This window comes from Sus scrofa, chromosome 9, assembly GCF_054392235.1.
Source record: "Sus scrofa isolate SSC_HxYL_T2T_F1_AM1 chromosome 9, Sscrofa_HxYL_maternal_Yorkshire_Landrace_v2.0, whole genome shotgun sequence".
Lineage (NCBI taxonomy): Eukaryota > Metazoa > Chordata > Mammalia > Artiodactyla > Suidae > Sus > Sus scrofa.
The window spans coordinates 31775518-31800694 of NC_139391.1; the positions used below are offsets into that span (position 1 = coordinate 31775518).

Genomic DNA, 25177 nt, shown 5'->3' on the forward strand with positions numbered 1-25177 from the left:
CTATAAACATTTGTCAAATGCATTTGGTTCTTTTAAGCATGGCCTTTGGAACTAGATAGACTTGGATTGAAATCCCAACTCCAATACCTTCTAGTTACATAATTTTAGGCAAGTTTAAAACCTTCAATCATTTACCCACCTGTAAAAAATGAGGCTAACAGTCCTTAAACAACACCTCTTTCACAGGCACAGGCATGTTGAGAAGCTTAGATGAGGTGATTTAAGTAAGTACTATGGAACATATGTAAGCACTCTGTGCAGAGGTGCACAGGACATTTTAGTTCTCTTAGTTTGTGCTCTCTTTATGGTTTTCTGCTGGTTTTCATCAGCAAACATCATAGTTTGCCACAAGGGGGCAATACTAAATGGAAATTAAAATCTATACCTAAACAAAACAAAATAAAACAAAAAACCCAAAACCAAAAAATGTGCTTAAATCAATCTCTCTCCCCTCCCTTCCTCCTTCTCTCTCTCCTTCCTTGTAAATGAAGTTAGTTCATGATGCTTTCATACTTAGAATTCTGTTCTTTTCCTTCAGTCTGCTCTTCAGAAATCTGTCATCATGATAAAATCTTAGCTCTAGAAGGGCCTTTAGACGTCATGTGGTCCCTGGAAGAAATTCTACCCTCTCCAGTTATTCCTGCTCCCTTAGTTGGTGGTATTGACTAACGGCTTCCATGGCCCTTCTAATAAGCTAAACCTTCCACCCCAAAAGGTGAGTGCTGTACCTCCCTCCCCCAGGCATCCCCTCTGAGTTATACTACTTCACCTCAAACTCAGCATGGAACACTAAGCTTATCTACCCGTATTCTAAAGAGATAATACCTCGAGTTATAAAAGCTCAAAATTTAGAGTTATGTTGGAATTCTACCTCAACCATGAAATCACACTGTGTGTTTGCTTCCTTTATTTAATCTGCTTTTGCCCATCTCTTCCCCATTCTCTACCCACCTAGCCCAAATCCCCTCATCTTATCTCTCACCTGTTTACCCTTTTAGTCTTCCAACCATTGCTCTTTAGTTCAACTGGATGAGAAGCACTTGGAGTCAACACTCATCCAATGTGGTCTATGTTCTGTGCTCTTCCTAGGAAAGTCTCCCTTTCCTCTGGACAAAGTGAAGTTTCTTTTTCAACTCAAGCTACATTTAGTGTTTATTTCATGACAGCAATGGAAAGGAAGCAGAGAGAGTTGTATACATTTGAGAGAAACTCTGCAATTTATTAGAACCTTTTTTTTTTTTTTTTTAAGCTGCAAAAGACGGTGTCAGCAAGTCATATAGGGTGCTGTCACTAGTAATATGATATGTACCCTTGCCTGTCAGAGAATGCAATGTCATACCTCAACCAATCTGACAAGAAACAGTCATGTGAGAAGCATTGTGGGACAAAAATAAAGTTTTTAATAAGGCAGAATAAGTAACACCTGCTATGGAAGGGCTTGATCTGAACTCATTTTTCTGCTAGCAGAATATCTTAGAAAAATCTCTTGATTCAACCATCATGTGGATTCAAATAGTTTTAAAAACAAATTTGGCTCTAAGGTCCTCTTTGCTTCTCTAATTAATAATGAAATCATCTAAGTGAAATAAGCCAAAGACATTGTGTGATTTTACTTATATGAGGTATTTTGAGCAGTCAAATTCATAGAGACAGAAAGTAAAATGGTGTTGACCAAGGGCTGGAGAAAGAGGGATGTGGGAAGCTGGTGTTTTAATGGGAATAGTTTCAGCTGGAGAAAAAAAAAGTTCTGGCGATGGACGGTGGTGATGGTTACACAGCAATGTGAATGTAGTTAATGCCACTGAAATGTACACTTATAAAGGGTTAAGTAGTAAATTTTGTGTTTTATATATATATATATATATATATATAAAACCACAATAAAAATGTTTAAAAAATTGGATCACATGTTTTGTGAATTCAACGTTGTTTTCTAGATATGGATTCAATGTTGTTTTCTAGATATGAGGTAAGGTTGACCTAGAATGATACAAAACCCACTGTCAAAGAGTGTACTTTGAGAAAAGATAACACAAGGATAGAAATGCAAACAGGGACAGTGGCACGGTGTTCTCACTGAGGAAAGGGCTGAAGGATATATTTGGGCTTTATAGGTCTACTTGCCTTCTGTTTAGTCTTCTCTTATGAGGCCTGAATTTAGCCTCAGAATGTCTGAGTCTGGGAGGCCTATGTCTACAAAACTGATTGAAAAATAATAATAACCCAACAGTGACACTTATTAAGTATAAATTAAGTACCAGGCTTAAGTGCCAGATATGATATAGGTCAAGAAAAATGTCTTAGACAGATTTACAAATATGTATTAGTTTACTATACTCACCTCACTGTTTTGCTCTTTAAAATAAACAAAGCTCCACACAACCCATTTCAGAATTAAGAACACAAACAGACTTTTCTCTGTGCCAGTAACCATGCCAAAGAATATGTCCGCCAATAGCATTTGTGAAAATCAACATGCAACTGAGAGAGCCATGTATTGTGAAGTGGAGATTTTTGGAAGGCTATATTTCAATCCATTAAAATTTCCTATGAAAAAGAGCTTGCAGGTACGGACCCTCTTTATTTAGAAAGGCTATTATTTTAGAAAGATTCTGGTTCCATTATTATGGAAGGGAAGTAATACATGAAAACATCAGTTCAAAACTGACCGTAAATCCACCTTAAAGCAAAACCATTTCTGATGTCTCTCAAGTGGCTGGGTTAATGTGGCATAAGAGAAAGCCTGACTAGCAGGTATAATTAAAGTATGAATCACAGGAATAAGTCATGAGTAACTCTGACAGTACCTGCAGGTAAAAAGCCCATTATAACTCACTAAACTTTAGAGGATAAATGATGAAGGGAAGGAGGAAAAATCCTAATTCCATTCAATGAAATGCAAAGATGGGGCCTGAGTGGAAACACATTGATAATGGCCTCAGTGCATTATCGCTAAAATATCTGGGTGAGGCTCTGTAACATAGCAGTCTGCTTCATGTGATACAGGTATCTCATCTCTGTTTTCTATTCTGAGAACTGCTTGAGGTCAGGTCTGATGCTTTGCTTTGCGTATCTTTCCCTATAAATTGCTTCTCTGCCCAGATCCTAATAATGTATACAGTAGGCACAAAACATGCAATTACATACATGAATGGGTAAATTAGAACATATATCTTAGAATCTAGAATAAATCTGTCCTGACATATAAGACTTTAAAGGAAGAATGAAAATTGACATCTACCTTATTAAATGCTACTTATCAAAGACTGTTGATGCATTCTTAAAGAATTAATCACAGGACTTTCATTTAATGAAAAACAGGAAGAGATTGTTATATTTTATCCTGTTTCATATCTCAGCAGTTGGCATTGGATTTAGTTATTTGGAACAGCAACATGGCAAAAGTTGAAAGGAAACTATTTGTTTGGCCTGCCTAATTTTTTTTTTTTTTTTTTTGTCTTTCAGCCTGTGTGATGAATAGGTGTAAAATCACCTCAGGTGAAAAACAGACCCACTACAGCTTCTGTTATTCCATTAACTGACAAATAGCATTATTGCCTTCCACCCCACTCCACCCCACCTTCCAAATGAGGAGTATTTAACTGACAGACACAAGTTAGACATTAAAACTTAAAATGACTCTAATGGTAATTGGCCATTCTCCCAATATTTTGAGGCTAGGAACATAATTACAGATGGAAGGTTAAGTCCAACTTCCCTGGCTCAGAAGAATTAAAACCAAAGCCATCAAATATATTGTTTACATCATCTTATCAGCCTTAGTTTAAGGTTTACATGCTGTTTTTAATGTTCATGTGTAAAAAAATGAAACTAAAAGTCTTGACAGATTCTGAAACAATTTTAATTGGGAAAAATGTAAAGCACTTTAATGGAATTTTTCCCATGATCTGTAGAAGGGTTTTTTAACAGATGGTTCAAATGGACAAAGCAATGAAAACATAGAAATTAAAAGCAGATCCTTTAGAAAAATAACTGCGCTCTCAGAAATCCTATAGATGATGGCGGGACTAGATGTAAAGCAGCAGTTTCTCTTGCTGTCAAGGTTTTGAGAGAACAGAAATTTATTAGGTGATCCCTCCCAGAGGAGGGGTATACCGCCTCTTGGTAAGAATTAACTATTCATTTGGAATTTCAGCCAACTTCAACAGTTTGAAAATCTCCACGCTTGCAGGGCAATTCCATCCAGGTGACCATAAAAGATACAGTTGTGATGCAAACAGGTATTTTTCTAGAAGAAGAACCCCTCAGTCCGAGGCGCTTATTTGGTGGAATAAAAACAATCTAAAATCTTCCCACCTTCTCAGCAACTTGGAAAAACAAAAAAACTGCCCTAGGTCTATGAAGTTCTGCGTTTTGAATATAAAAACCCTGACTTTCTAGGATCAAAGCAGTGAATGGTGAGAAAAAAGAAAACTTTTCAACATGGAATTTTTCTGCATTCAGCGCAGGCTAGCGAAGTAAAAACTAACGCTCGAAAGTGGCATCTCCCAACCAGGCTTCAAACTTCAGGGAGAGATAACGTTGCTTTCTCTCCCAGACATTTCTAGGCAGTGGGTGATGAGAACCGAGTAGGGAGGCATATTGGGAGCTGGAGATGTTTTAGTGGAGTGGAGGGCACCAAAGTGTCACCGCGGGCTAGTGGAAGCTGGGCGCCCAGGAGTTGCTGAGTTAACGCCCGCGCGCAGGCAGGAGCGCGATCCCGCCGCGGCAGTGCAGAGCCCAGGAGCAAAGTGCGGGCAGCTGGGCGCGGGCAGGAGGGTAAATGGGAGGAGGGGCGGGGCGGCGCGGGGTGGGAACACGGCGGCGGGAGGAGGGTCTCCAAGCCCGGCCCGATCAGCGAGCGCTCTGAGCCTGCGTCCACCGAGGGGGAGGGTTTCCCCGGCCCGGCCGGAGGGGCGGCTGGGCGCTTCTGGCTCCCAGCGCAAACGACTGTCAAGGGAGTAGGAGAGCAGAGCTGCCGGAAGTGCCTGCGAATCGAGAGAACTTTCCTGCTCCGGCCGCGGCCCGGAGCCTCCGCCGCCTCCGCGCTTGCGGCGACGATGCGTCCGAATGACAACGACCTGAGCGGACCCGCGCCTCGGCCCACCGCCCGCGTGGGCGCTCGCCTCGCCTCGGGGGAAGAAGCCTGAGCCCGGAGGCGTCCGCGCGCCGCCGAGTCCCGCGCAGGCGGCGCGGCGTGTGGGACCCGTTTCCCTTGCACGTCCCCTCGCGTCCCGGCTGGTTCCCCAGGATCGCGCGTCCCAGGCGCCGGCTGCGGTCGCCAGCTGTCCCCGCCTCGACCGCCGGCCCGGACCTGCCCTGGGCGGCCGCTGGCAGTGCTGGTGCCATGGGGCTGCCGACTCTGGAGTTCAGTGACTCCTACTTGGACAGCCCGGATTTCAGGGAGCGCCTGCAGTGTCACGAGATTGAACTGGAGAGAACCAACAAGTTCATTAAAGAGCTCATTAAGGACGGCTCTCTGCTCATCGGGGCGCTGAGGAGTAAGTTGAGCTGGCGGGGGCGGGAGGAGAGGGCTCGGGGATTTGCGGAGTCCCTGGGAGGGTGCGGGTCTGAGGGGTGGGTTAGAGGAAGCGAAGCTTCTTTTGTTTGAATGGGTTTGGGGACAAAAGCTGAAGAGCTCCCCTGCCGGTGGCCAACAAAGTTTGTTCCTAGGTGTTCTCAATTTGCTTCCAAGTCTGTAGGGAAGGGAAAAATTCTCTACCGGATACTGGAATATATATCCTGAGGAATGTTGATCAAAGTCATCGTTTTGTATAACGCTCTTTGAAAAATGTTGGCGACTGTTGGTCTTTTTTTGCAACTTTATTGTGCCTAGTTTAAACTTTTTAAAAAAGTCCTTCAGGAGGGGTTAAAGAGTTTATCTGAAGGATAAATATAAAGCTAGATTATTTAGTGATATTCAAGGAAAATTATTAATTTCTTCTGTACATCAGTGGCTCTTCATTGGGTAGATCAGTCTTCAGGCCTTTTGAAAGATATGTAGCTTTGTAGTTTTGCGATTTAGTAAGATGAATGACGACAGCATGGCACCACTGGGTTTTTATCTCTTTACAAGACTTTTGTGCGTCTTAATTTCTGGCTTGCATTGTAACCCTGGTGTTGGTGGAGTCACTGGGGATGAGAGTTCAGTGGCTAAAGACCAATCAGAACTTCTTTTCTACAGCAAGTAAAGATTACTTTTAGGGGCTTCTCCCGCCTCCTTTTCTGCATACCTCCTGTTAGGATTTTCTTCACTCCTTTTTGCATCCTCTGGATCTTCACTTTCAATTACTAAGAGCTGAGAGAGTCTTAGTAAATGAAACTCAAGAGTTTCTCTTACAGAGAATTGACTGACTAAATAATAAGCTTAATTTGTTACCTTTCCCAGGACCTATTTGAACTTTAATAGAGGCTTCTGAAAACTTTAGCCACTGAAAATGAAACCCTAGACACTCTGGCCTCTGATAGGTGAGTGGGTGAGGTATTTTCCATAAAGTGGAGAGGCCTTTGGGTGATCTAGCAATCCCCAAGACATAGATTGGCGAAGCCTCATTGTATGTCAAGTATTAGGTCAATGACTACAAGAAAGAGATGCCCATGTGCTTGAACCTAAGACAACATTAGCGTCTTACCTGTATTTTGAAGCATGTATTAATAGGAAGAATGGAGCTTATAAAAATGTCTTGAAATTAATGTGCTCCTAAATCCTTTTTATTTTAACCATCTCCAATGCTAAAACATTTACTTATCACTTGTGTTACTTAGCCAGGGTAAAGAAGATATGTTCAATATCTGAATTCACTTAATTTCTGAATTTGAGGCTGCTACTGATAATAGCGTTGTCCTGATTTGTGAAAAATAGACTAGTTTATCTGTAGTTCTTTCCGTCTTGTGTACACAAATGTGAACTCTTCTTCCTCTGGTTTGCAAATCCCACTTGAGGTCTCCAGACTAGCCTCTCTGGATTTTAGAGAGCATAATCCCTCTTCAATGAGAGTTTCTCAGATGGTCTACAAGTGACATTTTCCCTCACTCTGCTGGAGATCTGTTCTAGGCTTCAAGAGTTTAAAGCACTTGATAAGCTGTGATAAAAGCTCTAAAATGCACATCGTTTTAGTAGTAATATTATGAACTTTATTTTCATTGAGTCTAGCCTTGCAAAAATCAGGTGATCCCAACTTTATAGGTTTATTTTTCCATTCATAAGTGAAGAAATCTTGAGAGTATAAGTTCCTTGAACATATAGACCCTACCTCATGAACTTGGCCTTGTACATTTAAATATACAACTTATCTTTCTAGGATTCTTAATGCATTACATTAGCATTTGATTATTACTTCTCTCATGGTAGGAAAAAAAAAAGACTATTTCTTGTTGAAAGAATTCCCAGCATTAGCTGCCAAATGGGAAATAGAGTAGAGGAACCCTTGAAGTCACGTGATGGCACTGCTTTTTTCCCACCAAGCCACCTTCTGTCCCTTGGGGAGGATGCTGTGAGGCTAGGCTACAACTGCTAGATGCCTGCTCTCTGAGGCTGCTCCTGTAGGAGGATAGTAATGTATCCCAGATCAGATATGGAGTCCTTTCTGACTTTTTCCTTGTTATCCTGGGAAGCCTTCACTTGCCTTAACTTTAAACTACGCCTTCCCATTCTCTATACCTGCTGTTTCAATAAATATATCCATTGTCCATGTCCGTTGTATTTTTAGCATTTTGCTATCATTTTCATTTATAATTAATAGTTTCTTTTTCTTTTTTTGTATTTTTAGGGCCACACCTGCAACATGTGGAAATTCCCAGGCTAGGAGTCGAATCCAAGCTGTAGCTGCCGGCCCCCATCACAGTCACAGCAACACCAGATCCAAGCCATCCAAGCCGCATCTGTGAGACCAACACCGCAGTTGACAGCAACACTGCATCTTTAACCCATTGAGGGAGGCCAGGGATTGAGCCCACATCCTCAGGGATACAAGTCAGGTTTATTACCACTGGGCCACAATGTGAACTCCACTTAATGGTTTCTTAATAAAACTTTCCTGTGCTGACAGTCACTGGTGTATTTCTAAGCATCTTATATTATCTCCAACTTAGTTAATAGCTTTTCTGGTGAGAGTTTTGGCATGCCCTTTGGAGTAATACATGCTTTTCTGTTCCAATAGGAGTCACGCATGGTCCTTAATCTTTGGTTCAGGATATGCATTTCTTCAGTAGAGTATTTAGAAGGATCCTTATAGGTGACGATCTTGACTAGATGATTTGGATTTTCATATGTAAGATATGTAACATTTTTAAATATGAATTATTACATTTCACATTCATGTCCACTCAGAAAATAGATGGCAGTTAACTGAGTTAACACAGTGAGTTAATGTAGACCTGAGTTTAAGTTCAGGTGCTGTCAAATGCTGTGTGATAATTGGCAAGTAACTTCATCTCTGGGTCCTCCCTTTCCTGCAAAATGAGGGAACATCTATAAATACCTTACCATTAGGATTATTTGTTCATTTTGTTGCATTCTGTACAGACATTTGGTGAGTGATATTGAGAATATTTGATACTGGTTACTTGTTCACCTTTTTTTTTTTTGTCAAGTTACTCTATGAACTTTGTTCCTTTAACAGGTGCCAGTCCTAAAATTTGAATTGTGAATTTATAGGCTAGTTTTGCTTATTAATTTTCTCCTTTCATCATATCCAAAGAAACATTTCTAAATGGCTTTCTCATATAATTCCCCCTTTACTTTTTCTTTTTATACTTTTAAACTCAAAGAACCATCTTTAAGTAGAGCTTTGTCTTCGCAAGGATAGACTCTCCTTCCCCTCAAAAAAAAAAAAAAAAAAAGAAAAGAAAAGAAAAAAAAGAGAGGGGGGAAATAAGGGCAGAAATGGAATTTACTTATTGAATATAATTGATTGAACTGATTGGGTGGGGAGAGCATATCAACATTCTTTTCTCCAACCTGCCCTTCAGCAGCTTGGCCATCCCACCTGCCTTATCACTAGCTACTTCCTCTCATTGCCTTCAGGTGGAATTAGCCAGCTATTTCCTCTACCCTTAGGATAGTGTTTCTCAAACTTGTATGTCTGGGCTTCTTTCAAAGAAAAAAAATGCTATTGGAGTCTAATATAATTTTATTTATTTACTATGATAGTTAAAATATATACATGTCTGGGTTTTTTTTAAAGAAAAATATTAACGGACTCTAATATAATTTTATTATGATAGTTAAATACATAAGGCATGAAACTATAATTCTTATGTTTATTCATATAATCTTAAAAGCAAGTCAGCTTACAAATTAAATATAAATAATACTGTGAAACCAATATAAAACTTGTAAGCTGCACTTAATCTAATGGATGATGTTATTTTGCTGAAATGAAGTTTTCTCTCATATAAAGACTGCTGATAATATCTTGTATGTTGTTGATGATTCATTTTCTCACCGCTTTTTCTGATTGAAAGTGCAGTTCTTCACAATCTGCTTAGCCTGATGACAGCCTTCTCTGTCTCACAAACTTTATTTATTGATCCTATTGCCTCTTAAAGCATTTGTTCCTGGCATTAGTGATCTGTGGCACAAATAAGAAGGGATGCCTCTTTGAGTGGTAGAATTTGGTTGTGCATAAATTGAAGTTGGTAGAAGAATATGCATTTAATTAAGATATTAGCAAGAGAGAAACACACTGTTTCTTTCTTTTTTTTAAATTCTGACCTAGTATAGTTGATTTACAATGTTGTGTTAATTTCTGCGATACAGCAAAGTGATTCAGTTATATATTTTTTCACCTTATTTTCCATTATGGTTTATCCTGGGACATTGAATATAGTTCCTTGTGCTCTACAGTAGGGCCTTGTTGTATATCCATTCTGAATATAATAGTTTGCATCTGCTAACTCCAAACTCCTATTGCCTTTCCCCACTGCCCCAATACAAGTCTGTTCTTTGTGTCTGTAGGTCTGTCTCACAGATAAGCATACTTGGGACTCACACCCTTTGTTAAAGGTGTCTACCTCTCAGTGTCCACAGACCTCAGTTGAAAGTACCCTGCTTGGTGCACTTGTGATCTGGGGATAAAGTAATTGTTGAAAGTGAAAGAAACTCTAAATGCAAAGCGGACATTGGAATATCTTAGAAAGGGGGACCTACTCCTGCCATCCATTTGCTGTGTGTTTCGCTTGGTTTTTCACGTTAAGCCAGTCTCTCTTTTGTATATGTTCAGGGCCCACTTTGCCACCAGTTTTTGGTGGCACCGGAAAAGAGATAAATAGAATGGAGGAAGAAGGGCAAGTTTAAGACATTTGAAAATTTTTTCTTTAGTTACAGCACTATTTACTTGGTCAACACTATTTACTGCTGTTGTTTTAGGCTATTTTTGGTGTTTAAATTTGCACCTTGGTTTTATTTGGTTTACTGGAATTCAGAAGATTCTTGTTTACCCTGTAAGAGCTGCCTCCCTGCTGCTTTTTCTACTGATATTATTTTGCTTGTTTAGCTGGGCAGCCTAGTCAAAGGTGTGGATGTGTAATTACTTGCACCATTCATTTGGTTCTTGCAGTCATTCATTAGAATTTGAGTTAAATGAGCAGAAATAATTGTGTCTTTCAAATGAACTGTAATTAATTTAGGAGCTGGTAGATTAGGAATGTGGTGCTGAAAGGTTCTGCTTCAGAGATGAGTACAAGTAAGGGCAGTTATATTTGTGTTAATTTAAATGGGGGCCTTGGCGCTCATGAAAGTGGAATTAAATTGGGATGGCTGAGTACTTCTGTCTACCTCTCTTCTTATTCTCTACATGAGCTTAATAGGTGCCTTTTAACAGTATCTTTATCTCCACTGGATTTCCTTTTTCTGCAGGTAGTAATTGAGGGACTGTCCTTTTAGAAAGCCAGGGAGTGGGTTGCTATGAGAACAAAATGGTTCCTATCTAGTGGAGAAGAAGGGCTTAGCAATAACCACCACTTACACTGCCTCTTATGACAGTTTTGGTCAAGGTACTCTAAGCATGCAGAAAACTCAAGTAACCACTACCCTGTTTCTTTTTTCTGGCTGAGCCCCTGGCTTAAGGAAATTCCCAGGCCCGGGATCGAACCCTCACCACAGCAGTGACCCAAGCCACAAGCGACGGCAGCAGAGTCTCAACCAGCACTAGGCATTTTAAGTCACTGAAAAGCTCCTTTAATAAACACACTTTCAATTATTAATGTTTCTCTGAGTGAAGTGTTAATTGTGCTCATGATGATGCTTATACATTTCTCAGATTATATAAGGGAAAAAATAAAGCTTACATTCAACCTTCAGTATTTCTTTGGTGCCAGGTGGAATTGTAGTTAAGTAATGGGTACATAGAGTGGCAATATTTTCTGTAGATTTATAAAGAGAAATATTAACTTTTTCAGGCTATTAAGCTGCATTCAATAAATATTGTGCGTCAGTGAAATGTTTATTTCCGATAGATGGGAAAAGGTGAAGGAAAGGGGCTTATTTAGTCCTGAATCTCTTTTGCGAATATTGTTTCTGGCCAGAGCTGTGGTTGCCACCTGTTCTGGCCCCAGCCAGTCCTGCTGTCTTGTCTAGATGGTAATTTCTGCTCATTTCAGCCTCTTGGCAGGTGCTAGCCTCCCTGTAGCCCCACCTGTCAACCACCGGGTTCAGTTTGCAGGGCTGCCTATTTCCTCCAGCCTGCTGAACCTCTGCCCAGCATCTCATCATCCTTAGAATGTATCCCCAGTGGATCTGGCCTTATCAACCAAGGGCTTGCTTCCTGCTTCTTGCTGACTTTCATCCTGAAAATTAAAATTAAAACCAGTTGCTGAGCACCTGGTTCTATAGTTCACGGAATCTCTGCTTCATCTTTTGCAGCTGCCATATTCTGAGTTTAATGGCTGGGTTCTGTGTAAGTGTGGTGACATTCATAATACTCATTAATCTTTTTTTTGGTCTTTTTGCCTTTTCTAGTCCCGCACCCGTGGCATATGGAGGATCCCAGGCCAGGGGTCTAATCGGAGCTGTAGCCACCAGCCTATGCCACAGCCGCAGCATCTCAGGGTCTGAGCCGCGTCTGCGACTTACACCACAGCTCATGGCAACGCCGGATCCTTAACCCACTGAGCAAGGCCAGGGATTGAACCCGAAACCTCATGGTTCCTAGTTGGATTCATTAACCGCTGCGCCATGACAGGGACTCCAATACTCATTAATCCTAATGGACCATGGGGGTGGATGATAATGGGACAGACAGTAGAAATGTCATTATTGTCAGCTTTGGTGAGGTGAATTTAAACTTTGGCCTGGATATCTCTGGTACTTTGGAGCCGTCTCTGTAGAATTTATGTCTAACCAGAAGTTTGATTAATCAGAATATGCCATTTTTCCATCTGTAGTGTTCTGATTTTATAATTGAGAATGCAATTATAAAAGCTGAAGAACATGTTATAGCAAAACACGCATGTACAGTACTCTGGAAGGGAAGGGATTTGTTTCAGAAAAAGGGAGTTGCAGGATAGTAAGGTGCCATAAGTAGCTGATAATGTCAGTTTTTCCATTTTTCCTCTTTGTTGCAGAGGAGCGTGTATGTTGAAGAAGAAAAAAATGACCCCTACTTTTCTGGGATTTTGAATCTTTGATTTGAGAGTGAATCTTTTTGAATCTTTGATTTGCCTAATTTTCAATTGGAACATGGTGGGAGAAGGCCAAGAGAGACTGATAATTCACTCTTTGTAGATGATTTTATACTGATTATCACAGATTTTTCACTTCCAGTTTTTATTTTCTGTGGTAAAATCTTCATGTTTAGTGGTATTTTTAAAATGTCAGTACATGACACTTTTGATGTTGTTGGTTTATCTGATTTGGGTGATTATCAGGTATAATGGGGAGTGTCTTGTATTTTGTGAATAATGGGGAACCATCCTGGGGTGGTTCTGAGTGTTGGGTAGCATGAAAAATATTTAGGAGAAATACACAATTTACATGCTTTATTAATAGTCCTCTCCCTGAACCTTGGCTTTACTCTGAGAGAAAGTAGGTAGACCCAAAATGACCCCTTTCATTTGGAAGCCAGACATATTTCTCAGTAGTGGAATTTCTGTGATATCTCCTCATGCAAATCTAAAAAGCCATACTGCTTGCTAGTTTATGAAAGACATGCCAAAACTATTCCCTCATGTGTAAACATATTCTGAAGTTTACCCAAATGAATGACCCAGCTTCAGTTCTCTCCTTAGTACACAGGAAAAGTGATGATTTAATTTAGAAAACATATGTGTTTGTGTGTGGAGGAGAGTGATAAGGTGCTAATAGAAATGAATATTCTGGGAGTTCTCATTGTGGCTCAGTGGTTAAGGAATCTGACTAGGAACCATGAGGTTGCAGGTTTGATCCCTGGCCTTGCTCAGTGAGTTAAGGATCTGGTGTTGCTGTGGCTGTGGCGTAACGTAGGCTGGCGGCTACAGCTCTGATTTGACCCCTGGCCTGGGAACCTCCATATGCAGGTGCAGCCCTAAAAAAAAAGAAAAAGAAAAAAAAAAGGCAAAAAAGAAATAAATATTCTGGATAGTGTATTTATCCCCTTTCAGATGGGAGCTATGTACGTACATGGATTTTACTTTGCTGTGGGGAGAATTTTCTCTTTTTCATTATTTAATTTTCTTATTCCTTAAAAGTGTCTGAATGAAAGATATGGGCAAAACCAAAGTGAAATAAATACAAAAAGAAATGGTGGTAATGGCGGGAGGGATTAGCAAGGAGAAGCAAATTACAATTAGTGTGAGAACAGTTTAAGCGTTGTGGCTTTGGACTCTCAGACTTTGTCTTCTGTGAAACAGTTATTATATGACACTGGAGAGTCAAAGGAATGAGAGATTCCAGTTGTTTTAAAAGTTGGTTGCAGAAAATTTGAAGGACAAATGAAAACTGTCAACAGAAGAGGTAACAGGTGTGAATTTTTCAGGGGCATTCTGTTTGGGGAAGATTTGGGAAAGTTGAATGCGCATGAAAAAATGTCAACAGAGCTGATGGAAGGGACTTTCAAAGGCCTGCACTAACTGCATGTCAATCCTGGTTTTCCTCAGGTGACCCTTTTTAACGTTATTACTGCCTCTGGATCCCCACTGCACCGTGGCACCTTTTTCTTAGTATGTGGTATTGCTGCATTCCGCTTCCTTATTTCCTCTATCTTTCTCTTAAATGTTGGTAGTGTGCAAGGATTCCATCTTAGCCCTTTTACTGTTTGCTTTCCTTGTGTGATAACATCTGCTCCCAGGCCTCCTGCCCTTTTCCTGAGCTCTGGATTAGATTTTCACCAGCTTGCTACCTAGCACCACCTGGATGTGCTGCAGGCACCACAGACTCAGCATGTCCAGACAAAGCTCTTTCTTCTGCAGCTTGTTCTCTGGTGTGTTCTCATTTGTTCAGTTATATCCTCATGCAACTGGTCATCTTAGAAACATTTGAGTCTTTCTAATACTTCCTGTTCTACTCTAGTGTATTTTGTTTTGTTTTATTTTATCATTTTATTTTATTGCTGCACCCAGTGGGCCAGGAATTGAACCCATGCCATAGTTGCAGCCTGTGCTGCAGCTGCAGCAGCATGGGTTCCTGAACCTGCTGTGCCACAAGGAAATTTCTGTGGAACTGGAGTTTTTTCATTCCTCTCAGATCCTGACATTTGGTTGGCTCTGCAATTCTATGCTCACAGTATCTTTTTTTCTTTTTCTTTTTCTGGCCCCTTTTACAGCATATGGAAATTCTTGGGCTAGGGGTTGAATTGGAGCTGTAGCTGCTGGCTTACGCCACGGCCACAGCAACACCAGATCTGAGCCCTGTCTGCCACCTACAGTACCAGATCCTTAACCTACAAGTCCGGGGATTGAATGCATATCCTTCTGGAGACTATGTTGGGTCCTTACCCTGCTGATATGCTCACAGTATCTTAAATGTGATGTTCTCTGCCTGCTTTAATACATTTAGTACATTCAGTGTGTATGTTTGTGTGTGGGTGTGTATATATGTGTATGTGTGTATGTATATACAAAGTAATTTTTTTTCCTAGCTTAAAACAGCAAATTCATTCTGTCACAGTTCTGGAGGCCAGAGTCCAAATTCACTGTGTCCAAAGGGTCCCAAGGAGGACCTTTCCTCGCTTCTAGCTTGTGGTGTTGTCTGTGGTCCAAGATGTTCTTGGCCTTAGACCTGTATCACTCTGGTCTGTGCCTCTGTCTCTGTGGTCATGTGGGGTACTCACTGGGATCTTTGTGTATAAGCTTTTACTTAGTCTTCTGAATATAAACTTCTAGGGGCCAACGATGTTTATATTCTTTTTTTTCTTTTTTTTGCTTTTTAGGGTCACACTTGGGCATATGGAAGTTCCCACGCTAGGGGTTGGATCAGAGCTACAGCTGCCCGCCTACGCCACAGCCGCAGTAACGTGGGATCCCAGCCTTGTCTGCAACCTACACCACAGCTCACAGCATCGCCGGATCCCCAACCCACTGAGCGAGGCCAGGGACTGAAACCCCATCCTCATGGATCCTAGTTGGGTTTGTTAACCACTGAGCCACGAAGGGAACTCCCAGGATATTGGTATTCTAATCAGCTCTGACTGCGTGGTGGCTACTCAGTCGCTGTGAACCAGTTTACGTTTTACCAAGAACATGATATGGAGAAGGGTTCTGACTATCTATGGAGTGAATGAGCCAGGGGATCAGGACTGCAGGTTTGCTCTTTAATATTTCTTCCATCAGGTTTAAAATGGAGATGCCCTGGCCTGATGGGACTGACTTTTAGGAGTGCGTAACCCAGGAGACAGCAGGTAGCATCAGGAGTTAGGACTTCATTATAGTCCTGCTGCTGCCATTAACTGGTGGCATAGGTACAAGCCATTTTCCCCAGACTCTATTTTCATCAAAATGGGAATACCATTTGCTTTATATTCCTTGAAGGATTTTCATGTGGGCCAAGGGGAAAAATGCATAATAATAACATAATTAAAACATATAATATTATTTTCATTGGCTTTAGGCAGGATCTTTGTAATCCAGATAAATTTAGCGTTTTTCAAGGCTTCACTTGAACAGCTTCTTGTCAATGTTATTATCCTGCTCCATAGAAACAAGATTGTTGAGGTGGAAATGTTTTAATGGAATGTTACAGCTCGTTTGTCCCCCAAATGAAGTCTCTTTTGTAGGGAGTGATTATAAGTTGTGGGGTGGTTTCGACTTAGCTTTTTCTTTTAAACAAATAAATAATTCCCTATTATATCATCTGGAAACCAAGGAACAAGGAAGCCATCAGATTGGCATCTAGGGATAGTCCTGAACTGGCCGTATAGATTTGGAGACTTTATGGATATATCTTCTGGTGCTTTGATTCTGCTGGCTCAGGTCAGCAGTCTATAAAAGCTGTTAAAAGTGATGGTCATAACTTGCACTTGTCAGAAGTGAAATAAATGTTTGGGTAATTTCATGAACTGGAACAGGCCAAGCTGCAGATGAGATATCCTTTCTCCACATGGATTTCTGCTCTGAAGGCAGACAGTGGCTTAGAAAAGTGCTTTCCTCGGTGTTTCTTATGCTGCACAGATGTGTTGTAAATGTAATAATGTTTGAGGTGAGATCATCCTAATGGTTATTGGCAAGAAAAGAAAATGATCAGATTTGTACAGCGTTGCTGAAGGACCTGGGAGCAAGGAATTATGGGGAAAAAAAGAACATTGAATTAGGGATTGAAGAGGAAGAAGATTCAGTTGGCTTAATGAGAAAACTGTTTTGAACCTGTAAGCTAGTTGATCTAGAAAAGGTGGTATGATTGAATTGGTGTCAGAATCGCCAGGAGAGGATGTTTAGATGGTGCCCTAGAGGCAAAACAGACTATTAAAAAAAGAAAATTCTTGGGAGTTCCTGTCGTCGTGGCGCAGTGGGTAACGAATCTGACTAGGAACCGTGAGGTTGTGGGTTCGATCCCTGGCCTTGCTCAGTGGGTTAAGGATCCGGTGTTGCCGTGAGCTGTGGTGTAGGTTGCAGACGCGGCTCGGATCTCGAGTTGCTGTGGCTCTGGTGTAGGCTGGTGGCTATGGATCCGATTCAACCCCTAGCCTGGGAACCTCCATATGCTGCAGGAGCGGCCCTAGAAAAGGCAAAAAGACAAAAAGACAAAAAAAAAAAAAAAAAAAAGAAGAAAATTCTTAGGGGATCTCCGAGCTTAAGGGAAACTCTGCCCTGGGGCTGGGAGAAGTAGGGAGTGATGAAGGGGAAGTCTGGACTTTGGGGACAGTTTGTAAAGTAAAGCAAAGGCTGAAAAAGGCCAGTCTCTGGGAATAAAGAAAGAAAATACAGATCCTGAATAATCCTGAACAAGGAATAGTAGTAGCAAGTGAGTGAGAATTTGCAGATTTGTCAGGGTTAAACTCTTTTGGCTGCATTTTTTTTTTTTCCATCCATTATTGCTTTGGTTCTTCAGACTGTTCTAACGGGAAATTAGAATTCAGTGAGTATTCGTGGCTGGCTGAGTGTGATGTTTTGTGACACTCTCTGATGAGGGGAGGAGAGAGGGTGAAGCAAGGATGCAGAAGCAGGATGTCAGCTGCAAGATACTCTTCCTACTTGTTTAAGCTTACAGCTTAGATTGACTTGTTTCTTCTTGGAGATTGTGCTTTGCATTTCTGTCCGAACATTTGTTAATTTAAACTAATCCTAGGTTATTGAAGTAATCTGAACATTAAATCTGGTTTAGAGAAACAGCAAAGGGTTACTCTTCTGCTAAATTCAGTGTTATCATTCACACCTGTGTACCACTAATAATGTTTAATCTTTAATCATTAGAACATTTTGATGTTAAGTAGGTTCACTGAGGATTTAACATTAACAGCAGTCAGCCTGGTATAATAGAAAGAGCCTGGGTTTGAGAATCAGAGCAATGCTTTTCAATCCCAGTTCTGCCACTTATTAGCAACACGGCTATGAGCAGGTCACTTGGCTTCCTTTCTGGTTTTCCTTGTCTATAATATGGAAGTAATATTTATTTCACATGCATATTTGCAGGATTGGATAACACATGTGAAGTATCTAGCACAATGTTTGATACTTGGCATTACATATTAATTTTCCCATCAATCTCGTTTATAGCTAATGTTGAGATCAAGTTATGGACAACAAACACCACCATATTGTATTTAAAAAAAGATGTGAGGTGGCATTCTTAAGCAAAATATTTACTTTACCAGGACAGATATACAGTATATGTTGAGAGAGCACTATATTAAATATTAATGTGAGAACTGTGGACCATGTATGGTTGCTTGGTAACATGAATGTGGCTTGCAGCAAGAGTAAGCCATTGCTGTGTGGAATAGTGAGCTATCTTTTTAAGAAGCTTTCCACATCAGAGAGTCTATGATTGGAGTTTCCATCATGGCTCAGTGGTTGATGAATCCTAGTAGAAACCATGAGGTTGTCGGTTCGATCCCTGGCCTCGCTCCGTGGGTTGGGGATCTGGCGTTGCTGTGAGCTGTGGTGCAGGACTGTGGCTGCAGCTCCCATTGAACCCCTTGCCTGAGAACCTCTATATGCTGCAGGAGCAGCTCTAGAAAAGGCAAAAAAAAGACCAAAAAAAAAAAAAGATTTTGTAAAAAACATAATGTTCATCGCATTTTATCTTGAAGATTTGATCATTTGCCTGTTTTTCTCTGTAGAAAAGTCAGCTCCATAAGAATTGATACCAAGTCTTTGGGACTCTGGGGCTGGACACATGATACCCTTTTTGTCAGTGCCTGTTATTACATGACTGAACTTATAGAAAGTTGCGTCAAATTAATATTTGGAGATGGAAAAGTCCACAGGCTGTCACTCCATTTGATATTGAAACCTATTCCAAAATTTTTTGTATGAAGATAAATATCTTAGTGAAGAAGTGGGTAGCATAGAATGTAGATTTACCAGAGTGAGACTGATTAGAACAGGCTTATTCAAGGAATTGATATTTGTATTAAAGAATTAATTTTCTGTTTAGCAGTGACAGTAATGTTAGTAGCTCAAATATAAGAGATGTTGTAGGAAAATTTAATTGCAAACATGATTTATATTGTTTCCTGTTTGTAACAAAGTGGTACATGGGTACTTTTCATGATGTCATTTTAAAGTATTGATTTTCAAAAATTTATTTATTTTTTATTAAAGTATAATTGATTTACAGTGTTGTGCCAATTTCTGCTGTATAGCAAGGCGACACAGTGGTATATATATTCTTTTTTAAATATTATTTTCCTTCATGATCTTGGTTTTAATTGTATGGAGATGCCTTCTTTTAAAAATGCCATTCACTTTAGAGGCTGGGGGGGGGGGGGCGGGGGCATGCCCACAGCATGTGGAAGTTCCTGGGCCAGGGATTGAACTCGTCACAACAGTGACCCAATGTCATTGCAGCAGTGACTGCAATGACAATGACAGGTTCTTAACCTGTTGTGCCATAAGAGAACTCCCAAAATACCATTCACTTTTTAAATTGCATTACTGAGGTATAGTATGCTGCTGTAAAATTCATCCTTTTAAAACTGTATGGTCTGGGAGTTCCTGTTGTGGCTCAGTGGGTTGAGAACCTGACTAGTATCCATGAGGATGTGGGTTTGACTCCAGGCTCAGTGGGTTAAAGGATCTGGCATTGCCACAAGGCGCAGCATAGTTTGCGGATGCAGCTCAGATCTGGCATGGGTATGACTGTGGTGTTGGCTAGTGGCTGCAGCTTCAATTTGACCCCTAACCTGGGAACCTCAATATACACAGATGGGGCCCTTAAAAAAAAAAAAAAGAAAAAGAAAAAAGGACCAGAATAAAAGTGTGCAATCAAGTTGTTTTTCTTATGTTTTCAGAGTGGTACAACTATCACCACTGTCTAATTTTATTGAAAAAATGATTTCAGTTTTATTGAAGTGTAATTGACAAAGTGTACATGTTAGTGATTTAATATATGTTGTGAAAGAACTCTAAAGAATTCCTGCCAGCTGTTAACACATTCATTATCTTGCATATTTACTTATTTATTTTCCTGAGAACATGTAAGTTCAACTCAGCAAATTTCAATTATTTAATACAGTGTTACCAACTATAGTCACTGTGTTTTATGTTCCAGTCTCATGCCTGATTCATCTTTTTTTTTTTTTTTTTTTTGTCTTTTTGCTATTTCTTGGGCCGCTCCAGAGGCATATGGAGGTTCCCAGGCTAGGGGTTGAATCGGAGCTGTAGCCGCTGGCCTAGGCCAGAGCCACAGCAACACTGGATCCGAGCCACGTCTGCAACCTACACCACAGCTCACTGCAACGCCGGATCGTTAACCCACTGAGCAAGGGCAGGGACCGAACCCGCAACCTCATGGTTCCTAGTCGGATTTGTTAACCACTGCGCCATGACGGGAACTCCCTGATTCATCTTATAGCTCAAAAGTTTATATCCTTTCACCAACCTCTTCCTTTTTCTCCTACCCCTGGCAACCACTAGTCTACTTTCTGTTTGTGTGAATTTGATTTTTTTTTTTTTTTTAAAGATTTTACATATAAGTGATGCCATTCGGTATTTGTCTTTCTGTTTGGCTTATTCCACTTAATATAATGCCCTCACAGTTTATCTGTGTGTTGCCAATGGCAGGATTTCCTTCCTTCCCATGGCTGAATGATATCCATTGTGTGTATGTATCTTTGTTCATTCATCCATTGATGGGCATCTAGGTTTTTTTCATACCTCGGCTACTGTAAATAATGCTGCAGTGGAAATGGGAGTGCAGATAGCTCTTCTGTGTCTTGTTTTCATTTCCTTTAGATATATACCCAGAAATGGGATTGCTGGATCACAGGGTAGTCTTACTTTTCATTTTTTGAGGAACCTCCATATTGTTTTCCATGGTGAATGAACCAAGTTACATTCCCATCACAAGTGCACAAGGGTTCTTACTGTCTTCTTTACATCCTTGCCAACATTTGTTATCTCTTTTTGATGACAGTCATTCTCACAGGTGTGAGGTGCTATCTCATTGTGGTTTTGATTGGCCTTTGCATATCCCCAGTGATTAGTGATGTTGAGCACTTTTTCTTGTACTTCTTGGCCATTTGTATGTCTTTGGAAAAATGTCTATTCAGGTTCTCTGCCCATTTTTAAATCAGTTTTTTTTTTTTTTTGCAATTGAATTGTATGAGTTTTTTTTTTTTAATATATTTTGGATCCACTGTCTAATTTTATAATAGTTTCATTGCCCTAAAAGAAGTCCCACACCCATTAGCTGCCTCTTCAGTCTCTCTTCCCTAGCGTCTGGCAACTGTTACTACTATACTTTCTGTTTCTATTGATTTGCCTGTTCCAGACTTTTTGTATAAATAGTATACAATCTGTAGCCTTTTGTGACTGGCTTCTTTCTCTTGGTATGTTTTCAAGTTTCACCTGTATTAGTGTATATTGATTCTTTATTCCTTTTATTGACAAATACTCGTTTGTGTGAATGTACCACCACATTTTGTTCATCCATTTATGGATTGATGCACATTTTGGTTGTTTCCTTTTTTTTTTTGCTGTTATGAATAATGCAGTAGACATTCGTGTACCTGTTTTTGTGTGGATATATGTTTTTATTCCCTTGGACATATCCGTAGGCAGGAATTGCTGGGTCCTGTGGTAACTATTGGAACTCACAATTGTAAATAGAAATTTAATAAGTTTATAAGCATTTATGTTATATTTTTATGATGGAAAGTGGTCTGAGAGCTAAATGTATATTTAAAGTGAAGTTATAACTTCCCATAATGAATTTCAGATATGGCTCTGATATTTTGTTGAAGAAAATGGAGTCACTTGGTGAATATTTAAGGAGGAAACATTCCCCTGTTCTTTTAATTTCCATTGTAGACGGATAAGCATTTAAAACCTCACAATGTCAGTAGAGGAGAGTAACAATTTGTACATACGTGCGGAGTGGCAGGAGGATTGGAGAGGAGAAAACAAGGAGAAGATGTAAAGAGCATAGTGTGATGAGCCAGGAGAGGTGTGGAGAAGAAAGAGCAAGTGGAACGTTTACTCACATATTCATTCTGCATATTTATTTTGCACTTGCTGTATGTCTGATAGTGTTCTAGGCTCTGGAAATACAGAACAGAGACTCCGCTCTTCTGGGTTCACATTCACTGAGGACATGCTGCTAATATGGTGTGGTGTGTGGATTGTTAGCATTTAGTAGGTACCAGGTATACCCATTGACTCCTCTAGACAGCCTTTTTGTGTTTCACGTAGTGACTTATACATACCTCTGTTATAGCCATCAGCACAGCCTAGGGATCACATCTGAGAAAGTGGATGTCCATTCTTCATCCATTCAGATCTATTTGGGGAACACTTAGGGATCACCCACTGCACTTCAGGCACTAGATACTGTATTAGATATTGAGTGTGTGTGTGTGTGTGTGTGTGTGTGTGTGTGTACACACGTGTATGCACACGGGTATGTGTGTGTGTATGTTGAGTGGCCCTAGTAAGTCACTCTCCTTTTTAAGCCCCGATTTCCTCATGTTTACAATGGGGATAATAATAATTGTCCCTGCTTTTTTTTCATGAGGATTAAATCTCTTGTGAGGTATACCTGGCATAGTGCCTGGCACATAGAAGTCAGCAAGTGGTTGATATTATTATCACATTATGTCTTTTAGTAGCAAAAAATGGAGTAATTTCAATATCAAAATATTTAAAATGGGAAAAATTTTCAGTGCCTTTCAGTGATGATCAACTTTATTGTTCATTTAGCCTTCCTTGACCAGATAAACACACTTAATGTATAAATACAATAATAATACATAATAATATATATACCATTTATATAAAAATACCATAATGTCAACTCTTTTCCTTGCTTTTGCATATTTGTATTATTAGCATATTTATGGCTGAAAGTCCTCAGATTGAAGGTGATGCTTATGTGTAAGTAATTTAAAGCAGTCTCCATATGAAATGTAAGTGAAACCAGAGTAGGTTACATTTTGAGTAAAGAAACATCTGCAGTTTGCTAGAGTTCACCAAAAGGAAATTGGATCATGTATCAGCTATGTGATCGGGTAAGACTTTCATCTTTTAAAGAATTTTTTCCTGCCTAAAATCTGCATTCATCTGTTGTTCTGAAATGAAGCCTCTGATATATATACATTGTGACACAAGTTATGGGAGCCCTAACATGTTCTCTTATTGGAGTGCAGCTGTGGTATCCACTGAACTTAACTAGAAATCAGAGAGAACTATTTTTAAAGCTTCTTCAGGCTCACACATTTAGAATGCTTCTTGTTCTTAAGATGGGCAACTTAGTCAATTCTTGTATGTTCCTTTTCAAGCCCTAAGGTATTAGTTTATTTGAATTATAAATTACTTCATTTTTTATATATTGTAAACACTGTACTTTTTAAAGGAGCTATTTATTAAATTTGTCAGAGAGGAGAATCTAGTTCCCTAAAGCATCTTGGCTCTTTCTGACCACTGATGAAATTGATCCCTTAAGTTTAAATGTGTACACAGTCCTATCCAAGTTATTCTTCTTCTCTTTTTTTTTTTTTTTTGTCTTTTTAGGGCCGCACCCATGGCATATGGAGGTTCCCAGGCTAGGCGTCTAATTGGAGTTACAGCTGCTGGCCTACTCCACAGCCACAGCAATGACAGATCCAAGCCACGTCTGTGACCTACACCACAGCTCATGGCAACGCCGGATCCTCAACCCACTGAGCGAGGCCAGAGATTGAACTGGCAACCTCCTGGTTCCTAAGTCAGATGCGTTTCTGGTGCGCCACGATGGGAACTCCCAAGTTCTTCTAAACCATGATCTAAGACTCTTATGTATATTACTCTGCCAGGTACTTGTTTATAGCCAGGTAACTATTAAATGAAGATACGATTATGTTGAGCTTGTGGAAATTTAACACTGAGATAGGTCTAAAGCCTACATCTAGTGACCACTGGTCAGATCCAAAGCTTGTCATTTTACTAGACTCTGGTATATTTGACCTTGCTTCCTGAAGCTTCTTCTCCCTTACCTTCTATGGAGGCATATTCTCTTTCTAATCTTTTCTACAGTCTTCCAACTTTTTCTGCTTAGACTTTCAGAGTTCTCTTACCTCCTCTTGAATGTAGGTGCTCCTATTGCACAATAAGAACTTTTTCTCAATAGATGTAAATTGGTGATGATGAATATAGATCTGAAACCAAATGGTTTATATCAGTAAGATAAAAGGAGGAAGGACATTTCCCACCTATAGCTTCTGTGCCCTTCCATTCTTTCTGTAAGAACCCTGAATTTGTTTAGGAACACAACCCTATCCCCAAATGAGGGATAAATCCGGATTAGTTGAGTCAATCAAGCTAAAACCACTTTCCCTTTCCCATGATCCACTTTTAACCAGTTTGACATAAGAAACATCAGTTGTGTTTCTCTCCTTTAAATAACTAACAGTGCCCTGTGATGTTGTTGTGGTACTACAGGCCATTGGGGAACTGTGGTCCCAATCTAGGTAAATAATTAAAATTTACTTATAATAGAAAACAATTAGCAATTACATAACTAATTTAGTAAACTTTAACAGTAATTGCTTAACCAGCCAATTAAAAAGAACTCTTAGGGTAAAAATCTAAGTTAGAGAAAAACAAGGTAAAGAAATTTGTACTGCTTTTGTCATTGTATGAGGAAAAAGTATGCGTGTGATAAATGTCCAATGACAAATCAATGGATTAAGAAGATGTGGTACATATACATAGTGAAATACTACTCAACCATAAAAAAGAACAAAATGACGCCATTTGCAGCAACATGGATGGAACTAGAGACTCTCATAGTAAGTGAAGTAAGTCAGACAGAGATAGACAAATACATGTATCACTTATATCTGGAATCTAATATATTACACAAATGAACCTATCTACAGAAAATAAACAAACTCATGGACATGGAGAACAGACTTGTGGTTGTTGAGGGGGAGGGAGTGGGATGGACTGGGAGTATGGGGTTAGTAGATGCAAACTATTGGATTTGGAGTGGATCAGCAATGAGATCCTGCTGTATAGCACAGGGAACTATGTCTAATCACTTGTGATGGAATGTGATGGAGGATAATGTGAAAAAAAGAAATGTGTATATGTGTCTAACTGGGTCACTTTTGCTCTACAACAAAAATCG

At 39.9% G+C, this 25177-nt stretch overlaps 1 protein-coding gene across 2 annotated transcripts in view; it reads left to right on the top strand.

The window, feature by feature from the left end:
- The first annotated feature begins 4889 nt into the window (after positions 1-4889).
- Positions 4890-25177, top strand: part of ARHGAP42 (Rho GTPase activating protein 42) — a 280435-nt gene continuing 260147 nt past the window's right edge. For both annotated transcript variants that reach the window (XR_014815100.1, XM_021062699.2), the window contains exon 1: positions 4890-5501. Coding sequence is in view for 1 of the 2 variants with exons in the window: in XM_021062699.2 (XP_020918358.1) it covers positions 5348-5501 (154 nt within the window). In the remaining variant the exon portion in view is untranslated. The remainder of the gene's footprint in view (positions 5502-25177) is intronic.